Below are 18,362 nucleotides of genomic sequence, written 5' to 3' on the forward strand. Positions count from 1 at the left end.
GCAAGAAACAATCCACTGGGGCTACTTCATCATGTGAAGCTGAGTACAAGACAGCCTTCACTACTACAACAGAATGTGTACGGCTCAGAAGATTGATGGTGGATCTTCATGGTACTCCTATTTTCACAGACAGTCAGAGTGCTATTGCAGTGGCACAGAATCCTATGTTGCATGCCCACACAGAACACATTGAGATACATTTTCACTATGTCAGAGAGTGATTACATGCATGAGAGATCAAATTGATCTACTGCCCTAAACATCAGAATGTTGCAGATCTTTTCACAAAGGCTCTACCTAGAGAAAAGGTTGAAGCTTTCCACAAATCTTTGGGCTGGCTTCCATTTGGTGACTGATCTATCGTCTTGTACATGTTCACACCATCACTGAAGGGCGGATTTGTAAGATGTTAGTAATAAGTTAGTGTGAACACTCATCCAAGAGGCACTTCTATCCCTCGTTAGAGGGTTTTCTCCCCTTCTGCTAGTTGGAAGTGTGTGAGGGTACATAACCTTATGTGTGTGGTAATTTTCTTTACTCTTTCAATATCAGTACAACCTTTTAGCTTCACTCTTCCTCACTCCACTCTCTATTCTCTCCCCCATTTCTAACACTTTTTGTACAAGCAAGATCACTCTAGGTGGTGCCTCTGGTTAACGGGGGCAAACCCTTGCACGAGGTGCAGTGGGATCCCGACAAGTGGTTCTAGCATCCAGGGTAGGGGACCCAAATCAGTCGTCCTCGTACACCACCCACATTGGTGGATGACTTTAACGAGATGTGCCGGCTTGGGCCCTAACACGGAAGCAGCGCTCGCTCAAGCAACAGGTGCCACATGAGGTCCTCACCAGGTTTTGGGCCCGTCTTTGGACAAGCCTCCACCCAAAGAAAATTTCTTATTTCATCTAGCTAGTAGCTCATATGCCCATAGGACCTTGGTTGGAGCAAATGAGGGTGGACATGGTCTATCACTACTGTGAAATCGGGGACCTTGAGACGATAGCTCACTATCTATGGAGCTATGCAATAGCTCTGGCAGTGCCCCCTTAGGATGGTAGCCAAGACGAAACGTACCTGACATGACTTCACCTGAGGCATGGAAGCTTGGTTGACAATGGGACGTCATGCTTTCCCCTCAAGAGGGTCTCTCCAGCCTACAAGATAGATGGTCTGAGTATCACATCCAAGACTCCAGGAATCCGCTGGTTGTATAGCCTTTCACCCTGGTTGCTGGCACCTGTTTGCAGGATAGTCTAGGCAATGAGTTGGGATCCTGAGAAGCAGGTTGCATGGCAGCCAGCTGCCCATTTTAAATGGTCAAGCATCCCATGGGTAGCTGATCTATATTGTTTCCTCAAGTTTTCTAGAAAAAAAAAGTAACACTTAAGGATAGATGAAATATCCCTTATAAAACATATTCTAGGCATCCACATCATAAAACATATAGCATATTGGAATCATCATATATCAGGCTACAATAACACAATCATGAATATGCCTATGAGTACACTATCAAATAACCCTGCACACCCCCATACATCCTGTGCAAATTTGAACCAACCCATGATCATTCTTGTTAGAAATATTCTCCTTTCCCTAAAATATATGCTACTGCCCTCAATACATGTTATCAGATTCATATGTAGAAGAGTCTATGGCTCAAAAGTCATTTGACTCACCGATTCACCCTCCTTTCCTGGTCATTTCTACTGCACAACAGTAACAATTAAAGTCTGCACCTAGCCTTCAACAAAACGTAAGAGGATTTTTAATTTCAAAGAGATGTGACAATAAATTCCGTTTAAATAATTTATTCGTTCCAGTCAACACTGCAGATCTTGGGCCCAAGGATTGAATATACAGGCCTGTACATAGTAAAGTTATACAACCGTGCACATGACGTCTATGGCAATGCCATCCACCAACTGTAATCCGAATCAAAAGCAACCACTAAGCGGTATCACTACAAAGCTGGATGCAATTGTCTCCCTTGTACATTTAGCTCCATGATGACATGAAAATAAAGTTAATACTGAAACCTCATCAGGAAGGAAACTATAGCAATTATAAGAGATCAACAAAACCCTGATCGTTGCTAACCTTGCTGGATAATGATGTTAAAACAGAATCCTCAAATTGTTTACATTGCATCCCTAGCTGCAATGCGGCATGTTACTGCGTCTGCTAGGGAAGATACCTCAAGCTCAAGAGATGAGATTTTGTAATGCTGCAGAAACATACACAATGTGATCAAACCACTTAAGATCTCAAGCCTGCAAATTTCTTGTTATATCAATTATAATAGAGATTGCCCACCTTTTGTATCAATGACCTATCTGCTCTTCTTTCAAGCTCTCCAAGATCAATTTCTTCACCTTCTACAAGACTTCTAGCAGCATCCAACTACCAAACAATGGAACGAATAGATTAAAAACCTCAACATGCAGTCCCCGCAAATAGAAGAGGTCTCAGCCTGAGTTCAAGAGCAAGAAAATATACCCAACATACAAGAAAAATGTGCACAAGCAAGCACTAAAATCGCTAGATTCTAATCATTCAAGGTGATCACTGACGTTCGTAAGCTGATCCAAAGACTACACATTATAAACAATTGAGTGATTGGTTTTACATGTTTGATCAAAAGCTTGTGAGAGGCTGTCGTCATGGTCAAGACACACTAGTCTCTAGTGCATGCATGTGTTCATGCATATCTTATATCATAAATAGATGAATTTAAGTGTACTGCGTATATAGATTGCTGTATAAGCCATGTGTGGGAACAGTATGCTTTTGTGCTCAAGTTGACCGTGTACTTCAAGGTACTCAAACCCCGAGCCTTTACAAAACCAATGAAATTTGAGACTGAAATGGAACAAATGCAAAAAGCTACAGCAGAACAATGATAATCAATAGTGCTGAACTTGCCCCAAAAAGTTTGTCATCTCATCAGTAGGTGCTCCAGAGTTCAATGCTCCACCCTCTAGACATACACCTAGTTCTAGATGGTCAATTTGTGGACCCCAAAATGAGGAGAGCCAACGGGCTGTAGGATAGGTGAGGAATTCATTTATTTATGGCTGAAACACCATGCAATGTATGAACTAACAGGAATTGGAGTGTCCATCAAAGCCCCTGGATCTCCATCATTCCATGATGCTGATGTGCACCTGTCAGTTGTTGAAGTGGCAAGCAGTGATGCTGACGAATCATTTCATGATGCTGATGTGGGAAGCAGTGATGCTGACATATAAAAAGTGGCTGATGATGCAGGAGCCAAGTCGGCTGCTGGTGTGGCATAGTTGGTTTGCTGACATGGCAACAAGTCGGCTGCCTACTGATGTGGCAAATTCAGATACCAAATGGCAGCCGACCAGTTTGAAGGCAGGGTCCCCATGAGAGCAGTCAGTTTATTTCCATCACATTGGGGGTTTTAAAAGGTCAGAATTACACTTTCCTCTCCTCAATTCCTGATCCATCTTCTCTCCATCCATTGGCAAGAGCTGTGGAGGCTATTCACATCCAGTAGAAAAGCATGGCTACTTTAGAGTTATTGGAGCATCTTCGGCCTGATTGTGCAGCATCTATATGAGATCTTTCTCAGTCATCTTTATCCTCTTCCTTTCAATTTATTGCTTCTTCTATTGCATATATGCATGGTGAATCACCCACATGGTATCAAAGCCAAGCTTGTTCACTAGAAAGGTCTTGAGAGAGTGCCTAAAAGAAGCTGAAGGGAGTCATTTGGGCCCCACACAATACTCCCCACTATAGCCATGACAAGAACCCTAGCAGCAGTCCTCTGTGGAAGGTTTGATATCAAGAGTCTCTCGACATTATGAAGACTATTGGAAGGTGACAGATTAAAGCTACATGGAGCATCGACTGCGACAGCATTGGAAGCATGGGGAGTTGCACGATGGTGGTGATGACACTGACAAGGCATTCAAGGTCCAGTCAAAAGGACTCAAGGAAGCAAGGATCTCCAAAGAAGCACCATCAATCAAAAGGTACTCTATCAGGAGCTGCTCCACCCCAGCCCATCCCCCTCACTTCACGTCACCCCTCTCCACCTTGCTGTCTCACCTCCCCGCCTTGCGTGCCTCTGCTCGCGCTTCTGCCACCCCCTTTTCCTGCTGTTTCCCATCTCTTTCACCAGGCGTGCAGCCATTCTCTGCTCCTTTTCACACTGTCTTGGCGGCTTTCTTCTGGACTGTCATGTTGTCTTGGTGCCTTCCTTCTGGACTGTCACGCCTTTCTGCGTCAGCTCCTTTTGCTGCTTTTCTGTTGTTTTCTGTTGGAGCAGCACCCCTTTGTCTGGCTCTTAGCAACTGGGGTCGAAGGGTCCTTCACCTCTAGCAGTAGCCTGATTCAAGGGAGTATTTCGTTATGGACTGTGGGGATTTTTCTTTGGCTGGTCGCCATTTCAGCTGGCCCCTTTCTTAGGACTTTAGCACCCCTTTTCAGTGAGTTTTGTTGGGAAGCTGAAGCTTCTCCTTCAAGCTCCAGTTCCTTTCCCTTTTCCCCTTCCTTATCTTCACCAGCAGCTTTCGGAGATACTTTTCTCGGTGGTGACATGCTCTAGTAAGAGGGGCTCACATGGCTGCTCCCTCCACTCCCTCAGCCATCAATCATTCTTTCCCTGGAGGACAAACAACAGGTGCAGAGTGCAGATACTTTTCTTGGTGGTGACCTATGCTCTAGTAAGAGGGGTTCACATGGCTGCTCCCTTGACTCCCTCAGCCATCAATCATTCTTTCCCTGGAGGACAAACAACAGGTGCAGATTGCAGTCCAGTCCCATCAAGATAGAGCCCTAGTGAGCCAAATTATTGGGCTCACACCTACTAGGATTTGGTATAGGCGAGTTTGGCACTAGAGGGTGATTACATTCAAGAGGTTACCATCTAGGAGAGGGGAGCCCTTTTTTTGCACTTGAGCTCCCCTGATATCACCCAGGATCTGGTGGAGCAGAGTCCCATGGTTTACTTCATTCCTTGGTATCATGGTCGACGACATGGATTTGACACACCGTATGCCACGTTTTCAATGGCCTTCCACTTCCCGAGGCACCAGAAGGAGTACCATTCCATCCTCCCTCTATTAGGGGAAGCTTTGGCGTAGTGTTAGAGTCCCCACCGCCTTTAGCAACCTCAGTGGTGGCAAATGATGGGGTCCCACATCTCAGGGTGTTGTTGAGACTTTGCCGGAGATCTTCCTCAAGACATGTGACAGGGGACCTCTCTGACAGAGGGTGGAGGTATTTGACCTTTTGGGTCAGTTCCTTCGTTGTTTGCATACAAATGGCCACTTGGTACAGGGCTATCCCAGAGGGCTGCGCGCACCAAAAACACTCTTTGCTGGATTTAGTGAAATACCAACTTGTCTGCACCTATCAAAAACTTTACCCCAAGATCTCAAATGATTAGAGACAGGTGAGTAAACACACAAGTCATCCAAATAAATAGCAATGAATCTCTAAAAGTTTCAACCATAAATCTCTAAAAAGTAGATGGAGCATTCCTTAGTCCAAAAGGCATGGCTTTAGTTGCATACATACCCCATTCAGTAATAAAAGCAATCTTACTCTTATCTTCTCATGCAAACAAAAGCTGATTGTAGCCACTATAGCCATCCATAAATGAGTATATCTCATGTCCTGCAACTTGGTCAAATATACCAGCTGTGAATGGGATAGGAAAATGATCTGGTAAAGTCTGAGCCTTTACCTTCCTGTAATCCACATAAACTCGGAGTTTCCCATTTTTCTTAGGAACTACAATAATAGGAAACAACCAATCACTTCTGTCAATTGGATAAATGAATCATTCTTGGATTAGCTTATCCAACTCGGCTTTGACTTGTTTTGCATAGTTTGGGTTCATCTTGTACCTTTGTTGCCTAATTGATATAGCATCGGGTACCAAGGGTTGGCAAATTTCTGCAGGTACTCCCTTTAAATTTGTATAACTCCAAACAAAAACATATTTATACGGAATGAATACTACTGCAGATGATGGTCGTTAACTACTTCCCGAGTTGATTGGTTAACTACTCAACGCAAAGGTGGATGCAATTAGACGTCAATGTAAAACTAACACAAGACGACAGGCTGCGTGAACAAACTGTATGAAGGCAAGTACAAAAGTACTTGAGCACAAGAGATGAAAACAATACAAAGGAGCACACACTATTTGTATTATAAAAGAATCCTTTCATCACAATAGCTCGTAGCTACACAAACTCGTGACAATTCCACGAAGACTCGGACTCACCTCGACTCAGCTAGAAGCTCTTGTGAATATTGCAATGGATATGAATAGAAATGGAGAGAGTGAGAGTGAGAGAGAGAGAGAGAAAGAAAGAAAGAAAGAATGTTTATTACAGTCTGCTAAAGACCGATGGGTCTATGAGACTGAAGGAAAACCTAATACAATGAGCAAAAGGATGGAGCTACTAAGCGAGCATCCTAACCCATGAGAAAGAAAGAAAGAAAGAAAGTTTATTAGAGTCTTCGGAAGACCGATGGGTCTATGAGACTGTGAAAACCCTGATACAACGAGATGTGGTAGTGGAGCTACTAAACGAGCTTCCACACCAATGCAAAATGCAAAAAAATGTAGAATGGCAGTACTAAGTCCTAAGTACAACATAGTCATGTCAATGGTCAACTATATATCATTCTCCGCATCAGCATCATCATCAGCAGCAGCAGCAAGACATCAGGATGGATGAGGCCATGGAGGCATGAAGTCGGCAATAGAATGTTGTCGGCCACTCAAAGGTGTAGTCCTGGCACGTCTCCTGGCTGTAGCTCTGCTTCTAACTAGGGCTACTGTGACCCCTGTTGGTCGGGCTCCGACTCTAAACAAGGAGGGGATGTCCCCAAGTGTGATCTATGTGTCAATCCTCTGTCTGAGCTATCGGGTCACAGGCTCCGGGTCACAGTCATGTCAAGGCCTCGTCTCGTGGGAGTCCATGTGATCTGGCCGAAAGAACTTCGTGATAGAGCTCTCAAAGAGATCAGCTGAGAAAGAAGTCCTACTCCTGTCTCCGTGCTCGGAGTATCTTCTCACGGTGTCTAACTACCTCATGAATGAAACCAGTCAAACACCGCTGCTCTGGTTAGGAGAGAAAACAGGCCAGAATCCCATAGCTATCTCTGAAGAGGCAATAGAAACACCCTCGGATCTCATAGTAAGCACGACACCTGAAGATGAAATGCTCCTCTGTCTCAACCTCCTGCATGTCTCACAATGTGCATATGCGCCTCTCCTTGGGTAGTCGCTCTGCTCTGCCGCTCTTGATACGAAGTCTGTGTGAAGAGACCCGGAATGCCCAAGAGAGATCCTCAACGAGTGGGGTAGGTGAATCTACGTGTATCCTGGTGGGTCAATGAAACCCTCCGCTGTGATATGTAAGAAGTGATCTTTGTAGAAGCTAAGCTTCACTCCCAACAAGGTCCGAAATGTATGTAGCTGTAATAGATCCTCACGAATAACCTGGTTGACCTCGTGTGATAGAAGGGGAGAAAACGGAGTATCCAAGGAGGTAGTCTATCCATGTGGAGCCCCAGTCGCTCAAACCATCTCTCTGTACGTGCATACCAGCACCTCTGGTCCCCTCCTGCTGCAAGTGCCATAGAAGAGGATACAGCTATCCATGATAACCTGCTACCCCCAGAGATGTAATCCCCATATTCCCTAACTCGGTACATATATGTCGTGACCTAAAATGCAACATCTAGCTGTAAAGGGGGTGACCCAAACTCAGCCTGAATGATCTGGTGAGGAACGGATGGCTTACCACGAATCATCTGTGATAACATGAGAACCTATAGCCGCTCCACATGGACCCACTTTGTATCCGACAAGTCTGGCCCCCAACATGGGCTGCCGTACATCCCCACTGAACGAACCAAGGAGTCAAAAAGCAACCCCTTAGTACATGGATCCTGAAAGTGCGAGCAAAAGCACTACCTCTCTAGTTAGGTCAATGAAGCATACCCTCTGCTCAAGCGTGCCTACATCACGGGTCTCATAGTGAAGCTGGGTCCGAAAAAGATAACCCCAAGGTAAGTGTATGATGAAACTATCTCAACAGGTGACCTATCGAATGTGACCTGCTCCAGGCACATGATAGCTCGAGATGTATTGAAGATCATGACCTTGGTTTTACCCAGGTTGACCTTCAAATCATGAGACTCACAAAAGGACTGTAGTGCGTCTAGGTGTCTCTGGAGCCCCTGTGTTGAGGAAGACAGAGCCACGTCATCTGCGTAGAGCAATATCCGGATCAGCCTGCCAGCAAGAGAGTAGCATAACCCCCCAGTGTCTGCATCACTATCTCAAGCTCGTCAATGTAGAGGCCAAACAAGGTAGGCGATAAAGGACACCCTTGTTTGACCCCGATAGTGCTCATAATCTCATCTGTCCACCCGGATCCTGTTCGGACTCTGCCTGAAACTCTCTCGAAAAGTGCCATGACAGCCCAAATGATCTCCTGGTCATAACCTAAGTCTTGTAGGCGCCATATGAGGCAAGCTCTCGGAACTGTGTCAAATGCCTTGCGGAAATCCACGAAGCAACAATAAACCCTCTCCTTTTATGTCCTCGCCTCCTCGATGATACATCTAAGCATGAGAATGTGGTCCATGACTCCATGATCAAACAAGAATCCGACCTGTCTTGCTACTCTAAGTCCTCGACACTCTGCAAATCTGCTAACCTCGGAATCAAGTACTGATGCATAAACCTTAGACATGACATGTCCAATCATAATGGTCCTGTAGTTCTCCGAGCTCATGGGATCCCCTGCCTTGTGGATGGGTGAGATAATGTTAATGGTCCAGGTGCGTGAAAACCCCAAATAAACAACTTCATTAAAGAGCTTTGCTAAGATCGAGGCTAGGAGGTTAATCCGATATGCAATGAACTCAGTGCATAGCCCCTCATGATCCTTCCCTCGGCCATTATGAAGTTTCATTATGGCAACCTTTACCCCTCCTCTAGTGAAGAGGGTGCAGGATGTGGAGCGGGACATGTGTGAGAGGTTAGGGACTGCTGATTTGGGATGTCATAAAGTGTGCGTGCATAATCGAACCAGATCTGAGTATCAGTGAGTGGTGAGGGGGGCCATGCTTCTAGAAATCTCCCCCAGAAGTCCTTAGAGTTGTTACTAAACAAAATGTTCAGTAGCTCCTTCTCGTTTTAATGAACAAAGTCTAGTTTCTTCCTCCGTACCAGTCTACGGTACTCGCGTAGCGTATTTGGTGCACTCAAAAGACTATTTTTAGTTTCGAATCTGAGCTGACGGCCTAAAGCCTTACACTCATCATCGTACCAGCTATTACAGGATACGGTCCCAGGGGATGGTGAGCGGGTGGAGCGGGTGGTGTGGGGAAAAGCGTAAAGGACAACCTCGTGTAGTGAGCGGGTGACAAGGACAGCACGATCCTCTAAAAGAGGTATGAAGTCAATATAAGCGAGAAGTATGTAGAGACGGCCAGAGTAAGTAGGTGAGTAATCCCGATCAAAGCATTAATCGTGGTAGGTGGACTAAGGACTTAGTGGGGTGGAAGGTGCTATGCGAAGGGGGGTGAAGATGCTAAAGAAAAGATAGGTATGATCAGCCCCTAGGGGGAGAGGTGCTACAGTGAAGTCAATGATGCGAGATATGAAGGCAGGGGATCCCATGATGTAATCAACAACGCTGGAGCCTCTCCCATGTGGAAAGCACGTGAAACCACCTGAAGCGGGCCATTTGTCAAGACCATTATAGATAATGAGATCATGTATCCTGCCGAGGTCTAATAGGGCATGTCCATAAGATGTGAATGAGCCTCGTCTGTCAGCCGAAACCCGTAGCATACCTGCCTCCTCAAGGTCAATGTCTGGCAATAGAGTGGAATCATCTCTAAAGTCGAGGAGTGGTACCTGACGGGCACCTGTCCTCGCGTTGAAGTCCCCCACTAGGAGGACTTCTCCGCGGCTAGAGAAGTCAACGATGGACTGATAAAGAGCAGCAAATGGGGATGTCTCATCCTCACCTCGGATATCTCTGGCAAAGTGGGAGGTCTCAGGGGAAAAGTAGCAAACTGCAACAAACAGATCCTGGCTGTCCATGTGCCGAATCCGGATCCAAAGAAATCTGGAATGTGCATCTCTTTGCTCTACTGAAATGGTCCCCAAAAGTGTGGATCTCAAAAGGCCTGCAGCTCCGCCTGAACCTCGAACTCCCCATGTATCCCTCGTCTCATCTCTGTAGGCGTCTTCCCATGTATATCTGCTAACTACTGGAAGTGGGCGCTCTGGACTCTGATGTGTCTTTGTATAAAAGACTATGTCGTGACCTGTATAGGATTCCGAGAAGTTTCCTTGTTCTGACCATAAGGTACCATTACAATTCCAAATGGTGCAAGAAAGGGTCTCGGATATCTGAGTCTCATAGACCCTGGTTCCCTGTGTAGAGGATAGGGCAGGTGCCCTACGGGGGCCTGTAAGAAGTCGACCCTCTCGTACCACTGCCCACTTCCTCTCCTTCCAGGCCTGATCCCACTGCTGCAGCAAAGAGCATCTCTCCTCAACCTGTAGAGGTGTGAGGTCCTCATCCATGGAGATCGCTAGCTGATCTCGAAGGACTGACCTGCGTCGTAGAGCTGAAAGTCGTGCCTAAGTGTCATGGAACCGTATGATCAGGGGTTGCTCTGGGTTGGGGTCTCTCCCCACCCGCCATGCCCTCTCTATCATGTGCTTAGCCACATCTAGAGTAGCAGCCACGAAAGTAGTCGCATCTGCCATCAGTGTAGCCTCAATGTGTGGGATCCCGCATACTCTGATGTTCAGAGCCTTACTGGCTCTCTGTTGTTGCTCCATGAGGGTAGCCGAAACGGTTACCCTTCCGGGTTCCCGTTTCGCCACGTCAACTCATCTGGATGTCACCCAGTTCACCCAGTCACCGTCCAGCTTCCGGACTCAGTCCCACACTTTCATGCCACAGTTTCAACTTGGACACGAGTGGGCTGATACACTAGAGGCATGGGAGACCTTGATCATGGAGATACATAGTTTTCGAAGAGGGGAGATGGAGCCGAAAACTATGTATCTCCATGACCAAGGTCTCCCATGCCTCTAGTGTATCAGCCCACTCGTGTCCAAGTTGAAACTGTGGCATGAAAGTGTGGGACTGAGTCCAGAAGCTGGACAGTGACTGGGTGAACTGGGTGAGGTACGGAGATGACAGTGGAATGGATGAGGCAGTCCCAATGGGGTGTGGGAGCGTGGGCTGATTGAGAGGGAGAGGGGAGAGTGAAGTGTAATGCGGAATAGTGTATGACACCTCCAAAGTAGGTGTCATAAGTGGTGCGAGAGCTGTAACAGAAGAGGAAGGGAAGGAAACAGTCGGCGCCATAGGCATGAGTATGTCACTGATAGTGGCTGTAGCTAGAACTGGAGCTGAGACTGAAGCAGGGTTTGAAGTTGAAGTAGAGATAGAGGGAGCTGGGGCTGGAACTGAAACTGAAACTGTAGCGGGGGCTAAGGTCGAGGTAGAGATAGAGGCTGAAACTGAGGCTGAGGTGGGGATGGGTCCTGCCTTTGCATTGTTGTCTATCAGGAGTCCACTTCGGTTCAACATAGTCATGTCAATGGTCGACTACGTATCAATCTCATCATCATCATCATCATCATCATTATCATCAACATCAAGACATCACGGTGGGTGGGGTAGTGGAAGCATGAAATCAGCGATAGAGTGTTGTCGACTGCTCACAGGTGCGGTCCTTTGACGTCTTCTGGTCATAGCTCTGGGTCTAACAAGGGCCACAATAACCCCTATCGGCCGAGCTCCGACTCTGAACAAAGAGGGGATATCCCTGAGTGTAATATGTGCGTCAACCCTCTATCTGAGCTATCGGGTCAATGGCTCTGGGTCACGATCATGTCGAGGCCTTGTCTCGTGGGGGTCCATGTGATCTGGCAGGAAGAACTCTGTGATAGAGCTTTGAGAGGAATCTGCCAAGGAAGAAGTCTGCTCCTGTCTCCATGATCGAAGTATCCTCTCGTGGTGCCTGACTACCTCATGAATGAAGCCCACTAAACATCTCTGGTCTGGATAGGAGAGGAATCGGGACAAAAACCCAAAGCTATCTCAGAAGAGGCAATAGAAACACCTTCGGATTTCATAGTAAACGGGACACCTGAAGATGAAGTGCTCCTCCATCTCAACCTCCTGTATGTCACATAATGTGTATATGCGCCTCTCCCTAAGTAGGCCTTCTACTCTCCCGCTCTCGATACGACGTCTATGCAAAGAGACCCGAAACTGCCCAATAGATATCCTCACTGAGTGGGGTAAGTGGATATGTGCGTATCCTCGTGGGTCAATGAAACCCTCCTCTGTGATGTGCAAGCAGTGATCTCTGTAGAAGCTGAGCTTCATTGGGAGTTCGCTCAATCCCAACTGGGTCCCAAATGTGTGTAGCTATAAGAGATCCTCACGGATTACCTGGTTGACCTCGTGTGACAAGAAGGGAGAAAACAGAGCGTCCATACTATACTAGAAGAGAGGGAGTCTATCCATGTGGAGCCCTAGTCGCTCAAACCATCTCTCTGTGCGTGCATACCAACATCTCTAGTCCGCTCCTGCCAAAAGTGCCATAGCGAAGGACAATGCTAGCCAAGGTAAGTCTGTTGCACCCAAAAGTGTAATCCCCATACTCCCTGACTGGGTACAGATATGTGATGACCTGAAATGCAACATCTAGCTGTAATTGGGATGACCCAAACTCAACCTAAATGATCTGGTGAGGATGACTTACCGCGAATCATCTGCGATAGCATGAGAACCTGTAGCCGCTCCACACAATCCCACTCTATATCTTACAAGTCTCGCCCCCAGCAAGGGCTGCCATACATCCCCACTAGACGGACCAAGGAGTCAAAAAGCAACCCCTTGGTCCATGGATCCTCAAAGTGCGAGCGGAAGCACTACCTCTCTAATCTGGCCAATGAAGTGTATCCCCTGCCTAGGCGACCCTGCATCACGGGTCTCATAGTGAAGATGGGTCTGGAGAAGAACGTGTATGATGAAACTATCTCAACAGGTGACCCATCAAACGTGAACTGCTCCTGGTGCATGACGGCTCAAGATGTATTGAATGTTATGCTCTAGCCGAGATAGCATGACCTCGGAAAGATCGGTGGGCATTTTCTCTTAGATGACCAACTTTTGTAATAGTTAATGTGCGTAATTGAAATGGTCAAGAGAAGTAACTGCCAAGGTCCTAGGTGAGGGTGAAATGGCATTGACTAGGTAGTTCTCAGTGCTAAGGCCTAGGTGCACCTAAATGTGCAATAATGCCAAGGGGCAAGTGGTTTTAAATGTGCCCCAAGAGAGGGGTAAAAAGGTGCACCAAGTGGAGAGGCTAAAATGATGACATTTGGCAAGGAGAACTATCTAGGGAAATGAGGGTCTCATGGATAAGCATGAGAAAAAACAAAGGAACGATAATTAGAATATCTGTGATCTACGAGAGTAGGCTGGGTGGAACAAATGAAATGCCATCACCCGTGATTTGTGTCAACGTAGGAATAGCGATTCATAAAGAAGAGATAGAGTCTTTGATAGTTGGTATCAGAGCCTTGTGGAGAGAGTAAGGGACAAGAGAGGGGATAAGAAAACCTTCACGTGAACGAGATGGAGTTGGATCGTCGAACGAGCTGAGAGCGAATCGACGGATTGACCGGGTGAGGTAGGAACGTGACTAGACTACGTGACGAAACAAGGCGGTGACGGAGCTGCTGGCGATGCCTAATCGACGGTGTTCCCGACTGTCAACGTAAAAAGGCTAGCGGGGTAACTTAGGGGTCACGCAAGGTAGCGGCTGGTAAAGGGTTGAGCGCAGAGGTGACGAAAAGGGTGAATCAACTGTTCGTGACGTGCGAAGGCTGTAAGTGGACGGACATCTTCGGTAAATGTTCTGCGGGGACGACGTGGCGTGGTGTTGACGAGCACTTACGCTCAATTAAACAGACCTTCGATCGTTCCGCCTCCTATTTTCTCTCTACGCAGCAATCCGTCGATGCTGGTCGTGTGAACTACCAGTTAACGCTGTGCACCGTTGGCTGTGGATGCTACTACAAACATTGGGTCTGAAAATTCCATACACGTGCGTACTACGTTCAGGTGGAAGGGAAAAGCGAACCAGAGATGAATACGACAGGAGTTAATCGACATTTCGAGAAGAAGATTCAGGGAGCATTTTTTCGATACAGCTTTTACAGCTTTATATATAGTTCTGTTATTCCTGCACTGCGAAAAGGAACGTCCAAAGTATAGAATATTTGGGAGTTTAGTGTGCAGGATAAAGAAGAGAAAAAAAAAAAAAACCGGAAAGCAGAACTAAAGAGAAGTGTATATATATCTTTTAATTGGGTTTTAGAAAAGACTGGAAAAAAAAAAAAAACCCTTTCCATTTGTGAAACTATGGAGGCAGAAGGGCAGAATTCTAGGGTGAATCCTAGTGAGTCTAGAGTACAGTCTACACAACAGATGTCACATCATGCAGCACCTACTTTGATCGGTAGGATTTCGATATTAGAAGATGCTTTACAGCAGATTATGAACCAGCAGCTTCAAGTGAATGCTGGTCAAAATGAGATTAGGGAAATGGTACAAGCCTTGGCGGCTAGACCGTCTAGAATAGATAAGGGCAAAGCTCCAGCAGAGCCAGAGCCCAATATCCATTCATTAGAGCGCGCAAGGGTCAAAGTGCCTAATATCGCTAATTATAGACCGGAGAAGTATGCTGGTCGGATGACCGAGCGCAGCTCTGATGTGATCGAGGTTTGGTTACACAAGTGGGAAGAAGCCTTCGCCATTTGTGAAATTAGATCTGATCTAAAGAAAATCCGTGAGGCCACACACCTGTTTATTGAGGCAGCGGATAGATGGTGGATAAAGCAACAGAAGGATCAAGTTGCTCCTACCACCTGGGAAGGGTTTAAAGCTGAATTTAAGAAACACTTTCTCCCACCTGATGAAGAGTCCCGAGCTTGGGATGCTTATAGAAATCTTCGTCAGAGGAGTCTGTCGGTGGCAGAGTACACCGACAAATTCAGGGAATGTGTTATGAAAATAACAGACCCTCTCCCTATGTCGGTTCAGTTAAAAGACTATATCTATGGACTGAACGACAAAATCAAAATGGAAGTTCGGGCTAAATATGTGACTACATTAGATGAATCTATTGCAGTAGCCCTGAACTATGAGGATGCCAGGGGTAGATCTGGTGGATTTGTGCAGGCAGGGACTCAGTATGAGTACCTGAAAAAAGGGGGAGTTCAGAGGAAATGGATTTCAAAGACAAGTGTCTCGCAGCCAAGTGGCCAAACCAAGCAGGTGAAGCCGGTTGAGGGACCAGTACCACCGTTGGGGTGAAAAGGAAAATAACTCCAATGGCAGCCCGGGCTTGGTCAAAGTCCTCGTTGACCCCTGAACAAAAAGAGAAAGCTAGAAAAGAAGGATTGTGCTTTGGCTGCCTTCAGCGACATCAGTGGAAGGATTGTCCACTGAATAAAGACCATCGCACGGCTAATATGGTAATATCTGAATGCGACGTGGAAATGCAGGAGAGTCCCAATGCGGAACATATGCAGATGCAACTGGCGGGACCTTCTCAGAGGTTAGTACCTTGTTTGTTATGTGTATCTGTTGATAAGTTAGTGACGAGTGCACCTGATAACATCCTATCTAAGCCCGTAGCAACGGGGTATACGGCCTTTAATGATACGGAGTTAATTAAAATGAAAGGGCAAGTGGCCAGTCATGTTGTCATTGTGTTGTTTGACTCGGCGTCAACTCACAATGTGATTAACTCCAAGCTCGTGAAGAGGCTGAAATTAAAGACAAGTCCATCTGACTATGCGTATACAGTCAGAATGGCAGATGGAAGTTCAACTGAAGTATGGGACCAAAGGGTTACCCAGTTGGAGCTTCGGATTCAGGACTATGCTGAGAAGCTTGATTTTGAAATGACCAAGCTTGCTCATGCAAATATAGCCTTGGGTATGGCGTGGCATTCTAGGAAGAATCCAGCCATTGATTGGAAAAAGCACGTATATCAATTCAAGATGAATGATGTGCTTCATGTCTTGCGAGGTGAAAAAAATATACCTCAGGGACCGTTGGTTTCCGTGATGGAAATTAGAAAAGCTCAAGTAGAGTTTTTATTCCTTTGCACAGCATCGGTAGAGCCGATGGATGATTCTTTGGCTAGCACTGATGTTACGCAAAGTGGTGAGATGGCCAAGCTGGCTAATCTTATAACAGAGGAGTTCTCTGAATGTTTTAGGGATGAACTACCTTATGGGTTACCTCCAGAGCGGAAAGTTCAACATAAGATTGAACTGATCCCGGGGGCAGAACCTGTAAATAGACCTCCCTATAGGATGAGTTTTGCTGAAGAGGCGGAGGTACGTAGACAACTGGAAGAATACCTCAAGCTGGGGCAGATTCAACCAAGTTTCTCACCTTTTGCTTCGCCAGTGATATTAAAGAAGAAAAAGGATGATATGTTTCGCCTCTGTATAGATTACAGAGCATTGAATAATATCACTGTTAAGCACAGGTATCCGATGGCTCGGATTGATGATTTGCTAGATGCATTACATGGAGCCGTGATTTTCAGCAAGATAGATCTTAAGTGCGGCTACCATCAAATCCGGATTAGAGCTGAGGATGTGCATAAAACCGCTTTCAGAAGCAGGTTTGGTCATTATAAGTTTTTGGTAATGCCCTTCGGACTTACCAATGCTACAGCGACCTTCGTCATGCTTATGAACGATTTACTACGTCCGTATATCGGAAAGTTCGTAGTACATTTTATTGACGATATCCTGATATTCAGTAAAAGTATTACTGAGCATCGTGAACACTTAAGAATAGTGTTTAGTACTTTGAGGAAAGCCAGTCTGTATGTGAATAAAAAGAAGACTATACTGTGTATGGTTAGGCTTGAATATTTAGGGTTCATAATTACTCCACAGGGGGTAGAAATGGATCCGAAGAAGGTGGCTGCGATACTAACTTGGCCAATCCCTCAGAGTCTGACCGCGTTGCGATCATTCTTGGGATTTGTCCAGTTTTATAGAAGGCATATCAAGGGATATTCTGGAATAGTATCGCCATTGACTGATCTGACCTCGGATAAAGTACCTTTTATTTTGGGACAGAATCAACAAGAAAGTTTTAACACCATAAAACAAGCTGTGGTCTCAGGACCGGTGTTAAAAATAGTTGATCCCCAGAAACTGTTGTTCCTAGAAACCGATGCAAGTGGCATTGCGGTAGGAGTAGTTCTCCTTCAAGAGGGAAGGCCAGTAGCCTTTGAAAGCAAGAAGCTTTCTCCCTCTCAAAGGAATTGGCCAACTCATGAATTGGAGTTGTATGTTGTCATCCATGCTTTGAAAACATGGAGGCATTATTTGTATGGTTCAGAGTTTTATGTGGATGTAGATCATGATACTCTGAAACATTTTTGTAAATAGCCTGACTTGAGGGGCCGCCAAGCTAGGTGGGCAGAGCTCATGCAGGAGTTTAATTTAACGATTCGGTACCGAAGAGGAAAAGACAATAAGGTTGCTGATGCGTTGTCTCGCATTATGCACAACCTGAGTTTCACGGTATTAGAGAGTGCTCTAATGACCGAGATCAGAGAAACTCAAAAGGTGGACGAGTTTGTCCAGAGCTTATGGCCTAAAGCTCATGTGTTAAAACCCGGGGAAAATGAAAAGGATGACCTGGCATCCAGAAAAGGCCAAACTTATGCAAGATATACCATAAGGGATGGTATGCTAGTTAGAAATGGCAAGGTTGTAGTACCTGGTCAGAATGATCTCAGGCAGAGAGTCATTCGAGAGTGCCATGATAGCCCGTGTGCGGGACATCCAAGAGTCGAGAAGACATGATCTCGTGAAGCGAGATTTCTTTTGGCCAAAGATGAAAAAGCATATTTATGAATATGTGACACGGTGTTTCTCGTGTTAGGGAAGCAAGGCCGAGCGGGTGAAGCCACCCGGACTTTTACAGCCCTTGGAAATACCACTAATTAAGTGGGAGAGCATTTCCATGGACTTTATTGTAGGATTGCCTACGACGCAAGGAGGGTATGATTCTATCCTTGTGGTGGTTGATCGTCTAACCAAGATGGCTCACTTCATTCTGACTAGAGAGTCTGTTAGTGCCCCGCAAGTGGCGGATTTGTTCATTAGACATATATTTCGTCTGCATGGATTGCCTAGATCCATAGTGTCAGACAGAGATGTCAGATTTACCGGTCATTTTTGGACAGCGGTATTTGAGACACTA

At 46.0% G+C, this 18,362-nt stretch overlaps 1 protein-coding gene across 1 annotated transcript in view; it reads right to left on the reverse strand.

The window, feature by feature from the left end:
- Positions 1-1,772: 1,772 nt before the first annotated feature.
- LOC147900067 (EKC/KEOPS complex subunit tprkb-like protein) overlaps positions 1,773-18,362 on the reverse strand; it is a 63,388-nt gene continuing 46,798 nt past the window's right edge. The window contains exons 6-7 of the mRNA XM_087377394.1: positions 2,317-2,403; positions 1,773-2,227 (exon numbers count right to left, since the gene is read on the reverse strand). Of these exons, the coding sequence (XP_087233520.1) occupies positions 2,141-2,227; positions 2,317-2,403 (174 nt within the window). The 3' untranslated portion in view covers positions 1,773-2,140. The remainder of the gene's footprint in view (positions 2,228-2,316; positions 2,404-18,362) is intronic.

Source organism: Dipteris shenzhenensis, chromosome 7 (genome assembly GCF_047967505.1).
Source record: "Dipteris shenzhenensis isolate YYH24624 ecotype China chromosome 7, Dip_SZ_1.0, whole genome shotgun sequence".
Lineage (NCBI taxonomy): Eukaryota > Viridiplantae > Streptophyta > Polypodiopsida > Gleicheniales > Dipteridaceae > Dipteris > Dipteris shenzhenensis.